Here is a 16,315-nt window from a genome sequence, read left to right as displayed (position 1 = left end):
AATTCTGTTTTATGCATTCATTATGTGAGTCAATTATAATATTTCAAACCCTTGAGTAGACCTAAAAGAAAAAAAGATTACCTATAATCCAGCATTACATAAATCCATAATGCTATAAATGCATCTGGATTAAAAAATCAATTATATATGATAAGCATAGGTGAATGCATGTACAGAAAGCATTTTCCCATTATTTCAGTTTTAGTGGCTATATATTCAGAGCAGCTGAGTTTCCACTGGAGGTGCGCTATTAAAACACTGAGAGGGTATTAGTGGAAACAGAAAAAAAGAAAGAAAGAGATCTTGAGAGTCGCTCACTAAACACTACCATATGTCCAGAGACTGATTCGGGAGCCGTGTTTATCTTTTTATTAAACTGCCTCGTAAACCGCAGAAAGTGGTCGGATATTAAATCTAGAATGTGAAAAATGTGTTGTTTATGAGGATGTTGTCTGGAAGCTTTACTGGTCAATCACATGCATGGATGAGCGTAAAACCAACGCTACATTGACGAGCAGCAATTACCTTCTCGTTCCGTTTTGTAATGTCGTATTTCAGAGATCTTCCACCACAAGGTCGTGTTCCACTTCAATATGACCTCTATCCCCGATTCGGAGGTGATACTGGTGTCAACTCTACACTTTCTTGACCAACAAGCTCGTCAACGGCCTTGGGCCTGCCGGCGTTCCCGAGGAGCCTCATGCCATCTCCAGCACCTTCAGTCACTTACCATCACACATCTCATCATTAAGGGAACATCGCCAAACGCTGCAGTCCCCTCGCAGCTGAGCAACATCACGTTGTCTCCTAACAGAAAGGGGCTTTGGCAGATTACGGATGTATCATCAGCTATCAAACAAGCCCATGTGAACGGCGAGCTCTCGATTACCGTTGAGTTTGACTTTGAGCATCAGAGACGTCAGGATCGCTCATCTCCTCACAGCCTGCCGTTCATTCTTGTATACGCCGACGACGTTGCAATAACAGAGCCCAACAGTGTTGCTGTGAGTCTACAGAGATACAGTCCATCTCCTGTGCATGAGGACACCAGGACCAAAGCTCCTCCATCTTCATTAAACTCTAGAATCAGAAGGGAAGTAGATGACCTGCAGGGTAACTACCTACCTGACAGCCAATATAATGATCTTAAGAGCAGGGAGATATGGGACGGTGCCTTTTTTGTAAAAAAGCCCAAATCCTTGTCAAAAGGTCAGGAAAATCACGGAGGACTGAGAGGGTCGAGGGAGCTCAGCTTTGACGAGGAGACCATGAAAAAAGCCAGACGCAAGCAGTGGAGTGAGCCTCGGATGTGTTCGCGCCGTTACCTGAGGGTGGACTTTGCCGACATCGGTTGGAGCGAATGGATATTGGCGCCGAAAGCATTTGATGCCTACTACTGCGCAGGAATGTGCGGATTCCCAATCCCGAAGGTCAGTGTATTGTGTGATAATTACCGGCTGACTGTACATTTTCTCTCTTAATACACGGCTCACCAAGAGAAAATAAATATGTGGAAATTAAATATTGATTTGGGCTGCAATCATTTTAGAATTTCCCCTGTTTATTGTCTTAAAGTTTCCGCTTAGAAAAATAGTCAATTGTCCAAGCAAGATGAACACTGAGTAATTAATTGACCGTTCGCAAAGAGCTTGACTGACCAATCATAACGCTGAATCCACCATCATGTCTGACGAACAAATCAGACAGGAGAGTAGATAAACTTTGGTGGACTAAGCCTTGGTGTGCATTGCCGTCTTTCCACGGTTTAAATAAAACACATTCTGATGTTCATTCATGTTTATTTCATGCATTAAGTAAATATGTGACCCTGGAGCACAAAAGCAGTCATAAGTCGCTGGGGTATATTTGTAGCAATAGCCATCGATACATTGTATGGGTCAAACGGGACAGCTTATTTATTCAGCTTTCATGTGATGTATAAATCTCAATTTAAAAATTATGACTGGTTTTGTGCTCCAGGGTCACATATGAAAAGATGATCAGTTCACGTGTGCTGCTTGAACTGAGGCAATACAACGATCTGTCACGACTCACGACACATTAAAGAGCCACAAAACGGTATTTATTGTTTAAATTTCTTTTTAAAAAATGACCAAATTTGAAAGCTGAGACCTTGTTTCATAACCTGCTCTGTCTTGTCTGGCGGCATGTTGTCAGTTTTCCTCTTTGCTCCGCAATGTACTATTTTTTATTGCATGAGAACATGATGTGAAGTGTGCCAGCGGCATGGCTTGTCAGACATAGCAACAGTAACTAAGGAGGGCAGATTTTTGCGACGGGTCAGTTACAGTAACACTGAAAATTACTTTCACTATAATCGATAAATGAGTTGCACGATGGTGCCAGCTGCACTTATGAGAGAGTATTTGGACATTTAACATGCGTAATTACACTGAATATACAGTCAATACATTTTCTGTAAATGCAAATAAGCTAACCCTTACGAACATTAACTATGGTTATATTGTAGTAAAAGTGTCGTAACCATGTTTTTTGGCGCATTTGATTACTATTTTTATAACCACAGCTTTACTACATATACCATGGTTAAACTATAGCAAAACCATTGTTTATTTGTGGTTGCCATTGTTTAACTATAGTAACCATGATTTTTAAATTTTATTTGTAGTAAAACCATGGTTAATTTTCATAAGGGAAGCTATCAGGCTAATCATAAATCTGTATGCAATGCTAGTATGTAAGCTAACTAAAACATAACATAGTTCAGATGACATATATCATAAGGTGATTTTGTAGGAATTGCAATTTTTTAAAGATTTTTTCCAGCTGATGAATGATAAAAACACTGCAGCAGAACGTTATTGTGCGTTTGCACTAATATGGTTAGTGTTAAAGTTCTCTTTATAGTGATTGTTACTGGGTCTTAAAGGGATAGTTCACCCAAAAATGAAAATTCTGTCATTAAGTACTCACCCTCATGTCGTTCCAAACCCGTAAGACCTTCGTTCATCTTCGGAACACAAATTAAGATATTTTTGATGAACTCCGAGAGCTTTCCGACCCGAGAGCTTTTCATTTTTGGGTGAACTATCCCTTTAAGAAAGGCATTCAGGCATTGTAACACTGTCTTGTTAACCGGCAACAGTTTTTCTCCAACTTTGACTTCTTTAAATGCAGGTTGTTCATCCATCCAATCATGCCACCATCCAGAGTATAGTGAGAGCCGTAGGGATCGTCCCTGGAGTCCCAGAGCCGTGCTGCGTCCCGGATAAGATGAGCTCTCTGGCTGTGCTGTTCCTGGACTCCAGCAGAAACATGGTCGTGAAGATCTATCCCAGCATGTCTGTGGAGACCTGCGCCTGTCGATAAACTAGCTAACGGACATTCATAAACACAACCTGCAAACCACAACAAACTCAGCTGAAGTTGATGTGACACAAATGAACTTTATCTCTGCAAATAAGACCGGAACACCTCAAATAATACAGGATCTTTGCACACAAACATTGTATCCTCTTTCCAATCTTTCTCTTTGAGTGAATTGTATATAAACCTTTATTGTAACATATAGCAAGCAGAACTGTTTTCGTTTTCATAATGGATTTCTGTAAATAAATCCCGTAACACTTTGCAATAAGGTTTCATTTGTTAACATTAGTTAATGCATTGGGCAGCATGAACTATGAGCAATATATTTTGTTAATAAAAATACGGTTGTTTGTTCATGTTAGCTCATGCATTAACTAATGTAAACAGATGACTTTTAATTGTAAAACTTAGTAGTAGTAGTAAATGTAGAAATTAACAAACAAAGATCAATAGATTGTTACTTAATGTTAACTAAAGTAGTTAACTAATGTTAACAAATGAAACATTTTTGTGAAGTGTTACCATATGAACCGGAGGTTTTTATTTGATTTGTAGGCTCTTCAACCTAGGATTTAAACACCTGGAATCTTGAATGGAAAGAAACTGCAGATTATTTTTGTGAGAAATTCAGCATAATGCTGCCATCTAGCGCTTTGTGATTTGACATTAATTTTAAAGTTTTCCCCTATGAGGCCAGACCTTGTAGATTAGAACAGATAAATTGATTAGCCATATCTATAAAAAAAAAAAAGCAATTAAATTACAGATTAATTATTGCCATAGAGTAAGTTTTAAAATAAATAACATCCCAGAGGTTGTGATTTGTGATACTTTATCAAAGATTTGTGATACTTTATCAAAGAAGAGTTTTGTATTTAATAGCAATTACGTCAGTTGTAATTATTTATTTTTCAAACTGTATTGTTTACAACTTTTTATGCAAACATTTCTTTACCCAGATTCTTAAACCACTGTGTGTTTTTTTTCTGAAATCCTGGAGGACTTTTTGTGAATAAAGACCTAATGAGTTTTATTAGGAATGTAGATTGTTTGCAACAACAGAGCAAAGTTCAACTCAGACCCATTAACCCTTGCACAACCAGATTCCAGCTTTTGAATTTTAGTGGGTGGTTGACTGAATAAAAATGAAAGGAAGCACCGGAATCTAAAATGTTAATATGTATCATAGCTGAGGCTGATTAGTTGAAGCATCTTAAATACACACACAAACATATGATGGAGATGCATGCCTGAAGTATGACCCTGTAAATAAGGGTTGTTAAATCTCGCTCATTAGTCTGTTCCCAACGTGTTTACAGAACCCTCATTAACCACAAGCTTCCTCAAGATAACAAGGCTCAAACTACGACATCGGTGTCAAAGATAAGAATAGCTATGCTACTTTTTTGGTTTCCAAAGAGTGTGGGGCATGGGAGTGAACCTGAGGAACCCCGATTTCAAAGGATCGGCCACAAACGCAAGTCAGATGTAAAACTTGCACCGGAAAGTCACCTATTCGTTTTAGAAACTACACGAAGATGCAGGGTTTGCAATATTTGTTCCTCCTGATGTCCATGAATTTTGCTACTTCAGTTGGGTTTTGCGAAGGGAAATATTTAAGCAAAATCGTTTAGAAGATGCAACGTTCATTCAGGCAGAAGAGTGAAACCTTGAGGAAGAGCATGACTTTAACTCCAAACTGGACAACTATTTGGACTTCATGAAGGAAGATTTTTTGAGGAAGCTGAATTTATCAGGCGTGCCGCAAGAACACCGTAAGGTTCAGCCTCCTCAGTTCATGATCGAGCTCTATAATAAATATGCTTCCATCCCTCGGTCGGATGTCATCCGAAGCTTCATCATACAGGGTAAGTACATAAAGAAAGCTCACTCGGATCTCTGAAGCAGATGCATTAGATTCTTGTAAGACGAGGAGTCAATGTTTCTAATAACGGGACTGCATCCAAACCACGATCATTCACTTTTTCTTCATACCAAAAATGATGTTTTTGACTTGTTCATTAAGGTTTATTAATCTCTCTTTCATGTTCTCTGCAGATGTTATTTATTCCATTAGACAGGGCAACAAAACTGCTATTCAACGTTTCCATCCCAAATCATGAAGAGATCACATCAGTCCAGCTGAGGCTGTTCACTCTCTGGGAAAGAAGTAAAACCACCTGCGCTGACCTCTTCACGTCCATCAATGTTTATGATGTAGAGTACGAGCAGAGCACAAACATTTTAAATCTTCTGGATGGGAGAGACCTCACCGAGGGCAGAAACAAAGTCATCGGATGGGACAAATGGATCGTGGCGCCGCCTGAGTACGATGCTTATGAGTGCAAAGGCGTGTGTTATTTCCCCCTCACAGATGACGTAACCCCCTCCAAACATGCAATCATCCAAACTCTGGTTAACCTGAGCAATCCCAAAAAGGCAAACATGGCATGTTGCATCCCAACCAAGCTGGATCCAATTGCAGTTATGTATCAAGAAAAGGGTGTCATTACGGTCCGACACCTCTATGAGGAGATGAAAGTAGCAAAGTGTGGATGTAGGTAGTTTTGCCTGCTTATCCATGCATCTGTATAAAACATCTTTGCAACAGCATTTGGTCTATCGTTCTGGGAATGTAATAGTTTACAGATTACAAGGTACCCTATTTAAAATGGAATAACTTGATTACATTTGATGTTTGATGTTTTCAACTGTTGATTATTTTCAAACATGTAAAGGAGGCAGGGTTAACCTTACAGTAGAACTCAACACTGATTACCATCAGACTGTCAACATCCCTCATCACTTGAATTAAGATTATAATCATTTAATTTTAAAGCACAGCCACCACAAAAGCAGACTTTGGCACCTCTTCTTATTTTGAGATCAGTCTGAGGTAAAATACAGATTTAAAAATGATAAGATATAGTTTACAGGATTTCTGCTTACACACAAAATCTGTGAGAGATGTGAGGCATTTTGCATTTTGTGTGTGCAGTTCTTGGATTTGTGTGCAATGTTTTTAAAAAGAGAGGCAAAGTTTTGAAAATTTGTGTAAGCAGTTGACAAAAACTGTAATAGTTATGATACTGTTTTTGAAATCACATCTTTGCATAGGAAACACTGGCATCTAACAATGCTTTGGAAAAAACAGTTCATCTTAAAAAAATTAAGCATATACATAAACCTAAATAGGAAATAAAACAGTTATGGAATAAGCATGTGTCCTATTCCTGAAACATTGCGGTCTCATATTTTAGAGCAGTCACTGCAATTAATGAAAGAAATCAATTAAATCTGTGTTTGTGTGTGAGAGAGAGTGTGTGTGTGTGTGTGTGTGTGTGTGTGTGTGTGTGTGTGTGTGAAACTATTCAGATGTAATCCCCTTTGTAATAAGTAACTGTAATTTAATTACACATTTTTCTCAGCAACTGTAACTAATTACATACTTATTTTGTAATTAAATTACGTGATTCCAGTACATGTAACTAGTTACTCCCCAACACTGCCCATTAGTGAACTACACTCTAAATAAATAATCAAAAATTCCAAAAATAAATACTCTAAAGGGGGGTATGTAGCAATGCAACAGAACCATTTTGGGTTCCCCAAAGAACCTTTTAGTGAACCGTCAAAAGAACTGTTTTCTCCTTATTGTGAAGAACATTTTAATAATCAGAAGAAGCTTTTTTCGATGACATCAATGGTTCCATGAAGAACCTTTAACATCCATGGAACGCTTCCGTTGCACAAAAAGGTTTCTTCAGATTATTAAAATGTTCTTCACACTAAAAAAAAAAATGGTTATTTTAAGAACTGATCACTGAAAGGTTCTTTGGGGAGCCAAAAGTGGTTCTTCTATGGCATCGCTGCAAAAAAACCTTTTAGAACCTTAATTTTTTTTGTAACTTTTGTGGAATGGAAAAGCTTCATGGATGTTAAAGGTTCTTCATGGAACCATAAATGACTATAAACACCCTTTTGAAGAGTTAAGATTAAATTAAGAGGTTTTGGTTAAAGTCAGCTTCCCTTACGTGATTAAAATGTTTTTGTGTTTTCATTTACAGGGGCGCAGCGGTATTTCTAGGATTTGACAGCATCTGGGACATAGACCAAAACATCATGGGCGATATTCTCTCCTAAGGATTTTTGTTTTACATTTTAATACAGAAACATACTCTCCGCAAGTATGCAGGAACAGATGTTAATGCTTGGCCAAGCGTGCGTTGTACATACTAGCAAGAAACCTCAAGAGGGCGATAGAGTAACGGCCCCAAATGCTTGTGCCATAAAACAGTTGTAGGGGTAAAGAATAGAATTGGGATTGGGCCTAAATCTAGTTTAAATCTCACAATAGGTCCCACTTGTTCCAGACCAAAACATTCAGGATTGAAAACACTGATCCCTAAAACGCATCCCCTAGTGACTCCCATGAATATAACTTACCAATGTATTCGTTCGTCCTGTACTTACTGTGCTTATATACATTTTCAATAAGTCTATTTAATTGTTTTCATTTAACAATTTATTTTTTCCTCTCAAAAAGAAATGTGTATATAATCCGTTGTTTTTGCTTATGTATTTGTAGCATGTATATTTACATACAAAATACTTAGTTTTACAATGGTTATTTTATGAATTTTTAAATGGTTTCAAAATGCATTAAAGCCATTTCAGTTTAGTCTCCCCAAATTAATTTTACAGTAATAAATGCCAGCTCATTGTGATGTGTGGTGAGCGCTGTCTGCTGGTGGAGCTTTTCATTCAGGCAAAGCAATTCAAAGCTTTCAGATGGTGCTGACTAGAAAATTTGTACTAAAGGTGACTGTTTGTAACATTCATACGATGTTACGTTGCATGATCCTCAATCAATAAACAAAATCTACCCTCGTAATTTATGAGCGCACAAACATCATAGCATTGGTAAATTTTTGCTTTGTTCATTTTTACATCATTTGCTTTTAAAACAAAAACAGCCATTCTCTAGATCATAAACAACTCAGGGACAGATAAGTCATGCTAACTAGATAGAAACGCTATCTCCAGCTTAGAAACATTTCCTCACATCAGATGCACTGGACAAAAAGAGATTCGCATTTGATTGGCCACATGGAATCAGCAGATAGAATTGCATAAGACTCTGAGCATTAAAAGATAAAGCAAGATTAACAGTGCAGCACCAATTAGTGTTGCGTAAGTGTGGAGTTATATAATTTCATCCTGTAAAAGTTGCCATGGCCTCTAAATTCACACTATTGCTCTGATATTTAGGCAAATGCTAGAAAAGAATGGAGGGAGAAAATCTCTAAGCAGATTTTTAAAAACAACAATGACTGTTCTGCCTTTGAATAACACACAGTTTTTGCCAAAGAGTGAATAAATGATCTTTTTTCAGAATATTATACAATCAAATCCACATACAGTTACTGCACCAAATTGTCAAGGTAATAAATCTATGTTATGGTTTCATGTAATGAGGCCAGCCAAGTGCATCGTAAGTGTTCATTAAATGGACAACTGTTTACCTGTGTAATAATGTCATTAGCCTGACCCAGACTTTACCTTTGAAAGCTTGACCTTATTTTCCTCATGCTGTGACGACAGGGCTGTGAGGACCATAATCCAAAGAGAATATATGTTGACTGTTTCTAATGTTTTATTGCTTAAAATGTTTTCAGCAAAACTAAAGTGGTCAACAACATTGAGACTAAATAAACTAGTTAATTGTGGAGCAAAGGCTAAACTTTCCAATCAGTATACAGTACTTAAGCATTTTGTCTTACGATGCACTTTCCTTACAAACGAACATCTTGTTTTTACACAAAAATTAAAATTCGGTTATCATTTCTGACACTGGAGCACAAAACCAGTCATAAGTGTAAATTTTTTAAAATTGAAATGTATACATCATCTGAAAGCTGAATAAATCAGCTTTCCATTGATGTAAGGTTTGTCAGGATAGGACAATATTTGGCCGAGATACGACTATTTGAAAATCTGGAATCTGAGGGTGCAAAAAAATCTAAATATTGAGAAAATCACCTTTAAAGTTGTCCAAATGAAGTTCTTAGCAATGCATATTACTAATCAAAAATTAAGTTCTGATATATTTACGGTAGGAAATTTACAAAATATCTTCATGGAACATTATCTTTACTTAATATCCTAATGATTTTTGGCATAAAAGAAAAATCGATAATTTTGACCCATACAATGTTTTTTTGGCTATTGCTAAAAATATACCCCAGCGACTTAAGACTGCTTTTGTGCTCCAGGGTCACATTTATCATCTGTCATCACCCTCATGTCATTACAAACCTGTATGAAACACAAATTTAAAAAAATGTTTCAACTGTTCATACAATTAAAGTCAATGGGGTCCAAAACAATACTGGAACCTATTGACTCTCATTGTGTGGATACAAAGACATTTTTCAAAATATGTTCCATAGACATATGTACGTGAGATTTGGGTGTGAACCTACCCCTTAAAGTCATGATGAAGCTGTGTATTTAGAGAGATGTGATATCCCTCCGACAATTATTGATTTTTATCTGTGATTGCATTGCTGATGCACTTCAGATAATGCGATTAAAGGTTTATTCAGAGCAAAAGCCTCTTATGTGTTTGCTGTTGTCAAAAACCTAGTAGAGAAAACAGAGTCCCATTTAACAACGGCCCTCTTCACCAAATGAATGGACAAAAGATGGCAGGGACTGTAAGAGTTTTTGCTCTGATCATAGTCGCTTGTCAGGTCCTGCTCATCGATGCATCATTTCAGCCTGCACTTGTCTTGGACATGGCTAAAATTCTGCTCGAAAACTACTGCTTCCCAGGGAATCTTGGCATGCAGGAGGCAATCCAATAAGCCATAAGCAGCGGAGAGATCCTACACTTCTCTGATCGGAAAACACTGGCAGCTGTAGCTGTTCAAGGTGCACTCAATGACCCCAGACTAACCGTGTCTTACGAGCCTAATTATATTCCGATCACGCCACCTGCACTTCAGTCGCTGCCCACGGAACAGCTGATGCGGCTAATCAGGACTACTGTTAAACTGGAACTGAAGGATAACAACGTTGGTTACCTGAGGAGTGACCGTATTATAGGTCAGGAGACAGCGGCCAAATTGGGACGCCTCCTTCAAGAGAACATCTGGAAGAAGGTTGCCCATACATCAGAGATGATCTCTGATTTGCGTTTATTGCGATATCTCCGGTGTGCCATACATAGTTTCATATTTTTCTGACTCTGAACCACTTTTGCACATAGACACAATCTATGAACGACCCACCAACACTACAAAGGAGCTATGGACAATGCCGAATCTCCTTGGTGAACGATACAGGAAGAGAAAAGAGCTGATCGTTTTTAATCAGCAAGCGCACCATGGGCGCAACAGAAGCTGTTGCCTACATCTTAAAGGGGTCCTATTATGTTTTTTCACTTTTTCAGCTTTAGTTAGTCTGTAATGTTGCTGTTTGAGCATAAAAAAGATCTGCAAAGTTACAAAGCTCAAACTCCACTTCAAAAGGAGATATTTTGTATAGCAGAAATTAACAGAAATCACTTTTCAAAAACTACAACGAACGACTCGTTTGGACTACAACGCATATTTTCCGGGATTTGTGATATCATAAATATCAACGAATGGGACGAGACCTGGTCAAGCTGCACTAGAGAAGGCAACGAGTGTTATCACTATGTCGGATACAATCATCCGGGTTTAAATCACGCTCAAATTGATTTGATTTTGACGCAATATTTACACTGAAGCTCGCAGGCGGCTATGGTAAGGGGCATGACATTTCCCGAGTGGAGCCAATCACAGCACACACTGGCCCAGCTAACCAACGGCCAGCTAACCAATCACAGCACACACTGGCCCAGCTAACCAATCACAACACACACTGGCCCAGCTAACCAATCACAGCACACACTGGCCCAGCTAACTAATCACAGCACATTTCATATTTCAGAAGGCGGGCCTTCATTTGATACAGGAACTATTCGGGCCGTTCATGCCAGACTGGGGAGAGAGGTGTTGTAATAATGTAAAATATGTGAAAAATAATGAGTTTTTCGAACAATCTAGTATGAGAGCCTGTTCTAGTACACCCCCAAAACAAAATCAAGACTTTGTAAAAGAGCATAATAGGACCCCTTTAAAACATCTAAAAAGAGCCATCATTGTTGGAGAAAGGTCAGCCGGTGGGTTGGTTAAGGTTGAAAAGTTAAGGGTTGGGGAATCTGGGTTTTATATTACGGTCCCTGTTGCTGGCAGCAAGACTTAATTATGAGCTGCAGTCCGTCTTTGAAGACCCTCGTTTAAATATCAAGACTTTGCAAGGATCGTCCGACAAGGGGCAAGAACTGGATACAACACCCACAACCCCTTCATCTTTTGATAATCTAAATGATCCATTATTCAAGTTGGAAATTCTATCAGGAAACATTGGATATCTGCATTTTGACAGGTTTGCTACACCTACAGTTTTGATAGAGCTAGAGGATCGAATCAAAGAGAAGGTCTGGCAACCAGTCAGAGACACAGAAAGCCTGATTATTGATCTGCGCTATAACACCGGCAGATCCACCGAGGCCTTGCCCATTCTGCTTTCCTAAATGTTAGACGCCTCATCAAATACCCACCTCTTTTCAATCTACGACAGCATCCGGAACGTGACCGTTGATTTTCACAGCCTCTGTAACATCAGCGGGCCTTCCTATAGCTCCAGAAAGGGTATTTATGTTTAGACAAGCTATTACACAGCGGAAGCTGGAGAAGAGTTTGCTTACCTGATGCAGTCCTTGCACCGAGGCACTGTTGTCGGGGAAATCACTTCTGGAACGTGCCTTCACTCCAGGACTTTTCCAGTTGAAGAAACAAGCCTTGGCCTTACCGTCCCTGTCATAAATTTCATCGATATACATGGGGAATGCTGGCTTGGAGACGGAGTAGTTCCTGACGCCATCGTGCTTGCTGAAGATGCGGTCGAGCAAGCTCATGAAATCATTGCGTTTCACAAGGATATTCCGGCTTTGGTGCAAGAAGCTGGAGATCTCTTGAAAAAGCATTACACTGTACCTGAGGTTGCAGCTAAAGTGAGTAGACTGGTACAGTCCAAACTAATGGAAGGACTTTATCGCTCAGTTGTTGACTATGAATCTCTTGCATCTCAACTCACCGCAGATCTCCGAGAGACCTCGGGTGATCACAGACTGCACATTTTTAACTGTGAACCAGAATCCCTTCACAATGTTCCCAAAATCCCTTCCCCTGAAGAGGTAGGGTTCATCATTGATGCCCTATTCAAAGTAGAGGTATTGGCTGCAAAATATTGGCTATTTGAGATTCAACATGATGGAAGACATACAGGTTATGCGAGCAATTGGTCCCCAGCTCGTCACAGTTGTATGGAACAAGCTGGTTAACACGGACATGCTCATAATTGATCTGAGATATAACACAGGCGGCTATTCCACTATTTTGCATCTATTTCTTTGATGCACAACCCTTGAAACACCTTTACACTATTTTTGATCACTCCAAAAGAAATACGACAAAGGTTATGACCCTTCCCGAAGCGCTAGGACAAAGGTACGGCTCTCAGAAAGACATCTGTATGCTGACGAGTCACATAACTGGATCAGCCGCTGAAGTGTTCACTAGAACAATGAAAGACCTGAACAGGGCCACTGTTATTGGAGAGCCCACTATCGGAGGTGCTCAATCTACTCAGATGTTTTCAACATAATAATAATAATAATAATAATAATAATAGAATGATTTCTGAAGGATCGTGTGACTGCAGTAATGATGCTAAAAATTCAGCTTTGAAATCACAGGAATAAATTACATTTTAAAATATATTCAAATACAAAACCTATTTTAAATAGTAAAAATATTTCACAATATTACTGCTTTTGCTGTATTTTTTGGATCAAATAAATGCAGGCTCGGTGAGCAGAAGAGAATTCTTTAAAAAACATTAAAAATCCTACTGTTCAAAAACTTTTGACTGGTAGTGTATGCAACATACACATTTAGCTTGTTATTGTCTAATTGAAGAACTTTGGCTAATGAGATGAAGGTTTTATTGTGAGGAAAAGCTTCTTATGCATGTGTTAACAGAAACCTGACGGTCGAAGCAGACTCAGTTGACAAACCTCCCTGCAGAAGGACAGTTCAGCTGCGCCATAATAGCAGCAAAACAGAACAAAATGGCTCAAGCTCTTAAACTTATACTAGCATCGCTGCTGTTCTTCAGCAATGTGGCTCACTGTGATTTATCTCCAACACTTATTGCGGATATGGCAAAAATTCTGACGGACAACTACTGCTCACCAGAAAAGCTCTCCGGCATGGAAGAGGCAATTGACGCTGCAAGCAGTAACACGGAGATCCTCAGCATTTCAGATCCTGCCTCCCTTGCCAGTGTTCTGACTGATGGGGTTAAACAAACTATTTTTGATTCCAGAGTGCAAGTCACATACGAGCCAGGTTTCGTACCTGTAAAACCCCCAGCTATGCCTGACATCCCACCAGAGCAACTGGCCGAAATGATCAAAGGCACTGTGAAAGCTGAGGTCCTGGATGGTAACATTGGCTACTTGAAGATCCAACACATCATTGGAGAGGAGATGGCTCAGAAAGTTGGGCCTGTTTTGCTGGAGTACATCTGGGACAAAATCCTCCCAACATCCGCCATGATTCTTGACTTCCGCAGTGCAGTCACTGGTGAGCTGTCTGGAATCCCATACATCGTGTCCTACTACACCGATCCTGAGCCTCTTATCCACATTGATTCTGTGTATGATCGCACCTCCGATGTCACCATAGAGCTGTGGTCCATGCCGACCCTACTGGGAAAAAGGTATGGCACCTCCAAACCCTTGATCATTCTGACAAGCAAGAATACTCTTGGGATTGCAGAAGATGTTGCATATTGCCTTCAAAACCTTAAAAGGGCCACCATCGTTGGGGAGAACACAGCTGGGGGAAGTATAAAAATCAACAAAATCAAGGTGGGTGACACTGACTTCTATGTGACTGTGCCAGTTGCTAAGTCTATTAACCCCATCACTGGCAAGAGCTGGGAGGTCAATGGAGTGGCACCAGATATTGAAGTTGCTGCAGAAGATGCCCTTGATGCTGCAATTGCAATCATTAAACTCCGTGCTGCAGGGTTGGTTCAGGCGGCAGCCACACTGGTTGCCGACAACTATGCATTTCCGAGCATCGGGGACGATGTTGCTGAGAAGCTGGGAGCTGTTGCAGCTAGTGGGGAATACAACCTGATCTCCACAAAGGAAGAACTGGAAGCAAAGCTCTCTGCTGACCTCCTAAAACTGTCAGGAGACAAGTGTCTGAAGGCCACCAGCAATATCCCCGCACTTCCTCCAAAGGTAAGTCTTAGGCATAAAATATTAGATATAACAATACATTGGTTGTTGAGGCAAAATTATGAATTAACTGTCCTTTAAATTCCAGAATCCCACGCCTGAGATGTTCATTGAGCTCATCAAAGTTTCATTCCACACTGATGTATTTGAAAACAACATTGGTTACCTTCGCTTTGACATGTTTGGAGACTTTGAACATGTTGCTACGATCATTGTGGAGCACGTCTGGAATAAAGTGGTTGACACTGACGCGCTGATCATTGATTTAAGGTGATTATTCTATTGGATATGTCGCTCTGATATGTACAAATTCCAGACATAATGTGATATGACCATTCATATTTTAAGGAACAACGTTGGTGGGTCCACCTCCTCCATTGCTGGCTTTTGCTCATACTTCTTTGACGGTGACAAGCAGATTGTGCTAGACCACGTGTACGACAGACCCTCCAATACCTCAAGAGATCTTCTGACCCTTACACAACTTACCGGTACATTACTAAAATGACAAGTTTTACTATTTGTGTCACTATTATTCCTTACATGTTTATCATTTTACTTTAGATTGTTTGATCTATACCCAAAAAGTGCAGTGTCCTATATGTCACATATTTGGTGCCCTAAATTATTAGAACACTAGTATTTTCAAAAGCTAAAGAATGGTTTTAAGTCAGTTATGTCTTTTGCTGTAGTGTGTCAGTAGGAAATATCAGTTTACATTTCCAAACATTCATTTTGCCATTAATTGTAATAATGCAGTGAGATTTATGTTTGTGCTGATCTGATCATCATCAGTCTGTCTGGAGTCACATGAAGAAACAGAACAAACTCAATCCAGAAGAACTGATGCTTCAAGAAACCTCCTGCGAAGCTCCTGAGAAACTCTGCTCAAGTGAAAGTGACGTGACATGTGGCCAAGTATGGTGACCCATACTCGGAATTAGTGCTCTGCGTTTAACCCATCCAAAGTGCACACACACACCGTGAACACACACCCGGAGCAGTGGGCAGCCATTTATGCTGCGGCGCCCGGGGAGCAGTTGGGGGTTCAGTGCCTTTCAGCATCATTCCTCCAGTCTTCAGTGTCACATGATTCTTCAGAAATCATTCTAATATGCTGATTTGCATATTATTATTGCACAAGGAGTCTGCCAACAGCCAGTGCTCCACACAGAGATCTGATCTGATCTGATCAGCATCAGTCTGTCTGAGATTACATGAAGAAACACAACAAACTGAGACAGACTCAATCCAGAAGAACTGTGTCTGCAAAGCTACCTGAAAAACTATGCGCAAGTGCACCGAGGGCAAACGCTGCTTTAAACGGAAAGGATGGTCACCAAATGTTGATTTAATTTAGTTAATAGAAGCTAATTGATAAAGAAAATCTATTTATGACATTATTTTTGACAGCATCCTTATTTTACAGCATAAGTGCCTAAAACTTTTAACAGCACTGTAGCTCTGCAGGAGGTTTCTTGAAGCGTCTCGGAGACCCAGTTCCCTTTCAGTCGGTCACTCCCGACGTCACGTCGGTTGCCCGACGATATTGGGATC

General features: G+C 39.6%; 2 protein-coding genes and 2 pseudogenes across 2 annotated transcripts in view; all 4 read left to right on the top strand.

Moving 5' to 3' along the window:
• LOC107653931 (growth/differentiation factor 10-like) overlaps positions 1-3,598 on the top strand; it is a 4,389-nt gene extending 791 nt beyond the window's left edge. Inside the window, exons 2-3 of the mRNA XM_016440793.1 lie at positions 559-1,430; positions 3,160-3,598. Of these exons, the coding sequence (XP_016296279.1) occupies positions 559-1,430; positions 3,160-3,351 (1,064 nt within the window). The 3' untranslated portion in view covers positions 3,352-3,598. The remainder of the gene's footprint in view (positions 1-558; positions 1,431-3,159) is intronic.
• Positions 3,599-4,780: 1,182 nt separating this feature from the next.
• On the top strand, positions 4,781-5,916 carry LOC107653901 (growth/differentiation factor 2-like; annotated as a pseudogene).
• A 4,121-nt stretch (positions 5,917-10,037) lies between these two features.
• On the top strand, positions 10,038-13,110 carry LOC107653900 (retinol-binding protein 3-like; annotated as a pseudogene).
• A 384-nt stretch (positions 13,111-13,494) lies between these two features.
• LOC107653968 (retinol-binding protein 3-like) overlaps positions 13,495-16,315 on the top strand; it is a 4,383-nt gene continuing 1,562 nt past the window's right edge. The window contains exons 1-3 of the mRNA XM_016440823.1: positions 13,495-14,761; positions 14,847-15,028; positions 15,107-15,249. Of these exons, the coding sequence (XP_016296309.1) occupies positions 13,577-14,761; positions 14,847-15,028; positions 15,107-15,249 (1,510 nt within the window). The 5' untranslated portion in view covers positions 13,495-13,576. The remainder of the gene's footprint in view (positions 14,762-14,846; positions 15,029-15,106; positions 15,250-16,315) is intronic.

This window comes from Sinocyclocheilus anshuiensis, unplaced genomic scaffold, assembly GCF_001515605.1.
Source record: "Sinocyclocheilus anshuiensis isolate Anshui unplaced genomic scaffold, SAMN03320099.WGS_v1.1 scaffold454, whole genome shotgun sequence".
Classification (NCBI taxonomy): domain Eukaryota; kingdom Metazoa; phylum Chordata; class Actinopteri; order Cypriniformes; family Cyprinidae; genus Sinocyclocheilus; species Sinocyclocheilus anshuiensis.
This window is presented reverse-complemented; position numbering and strand designations above follow the sequence as displayed.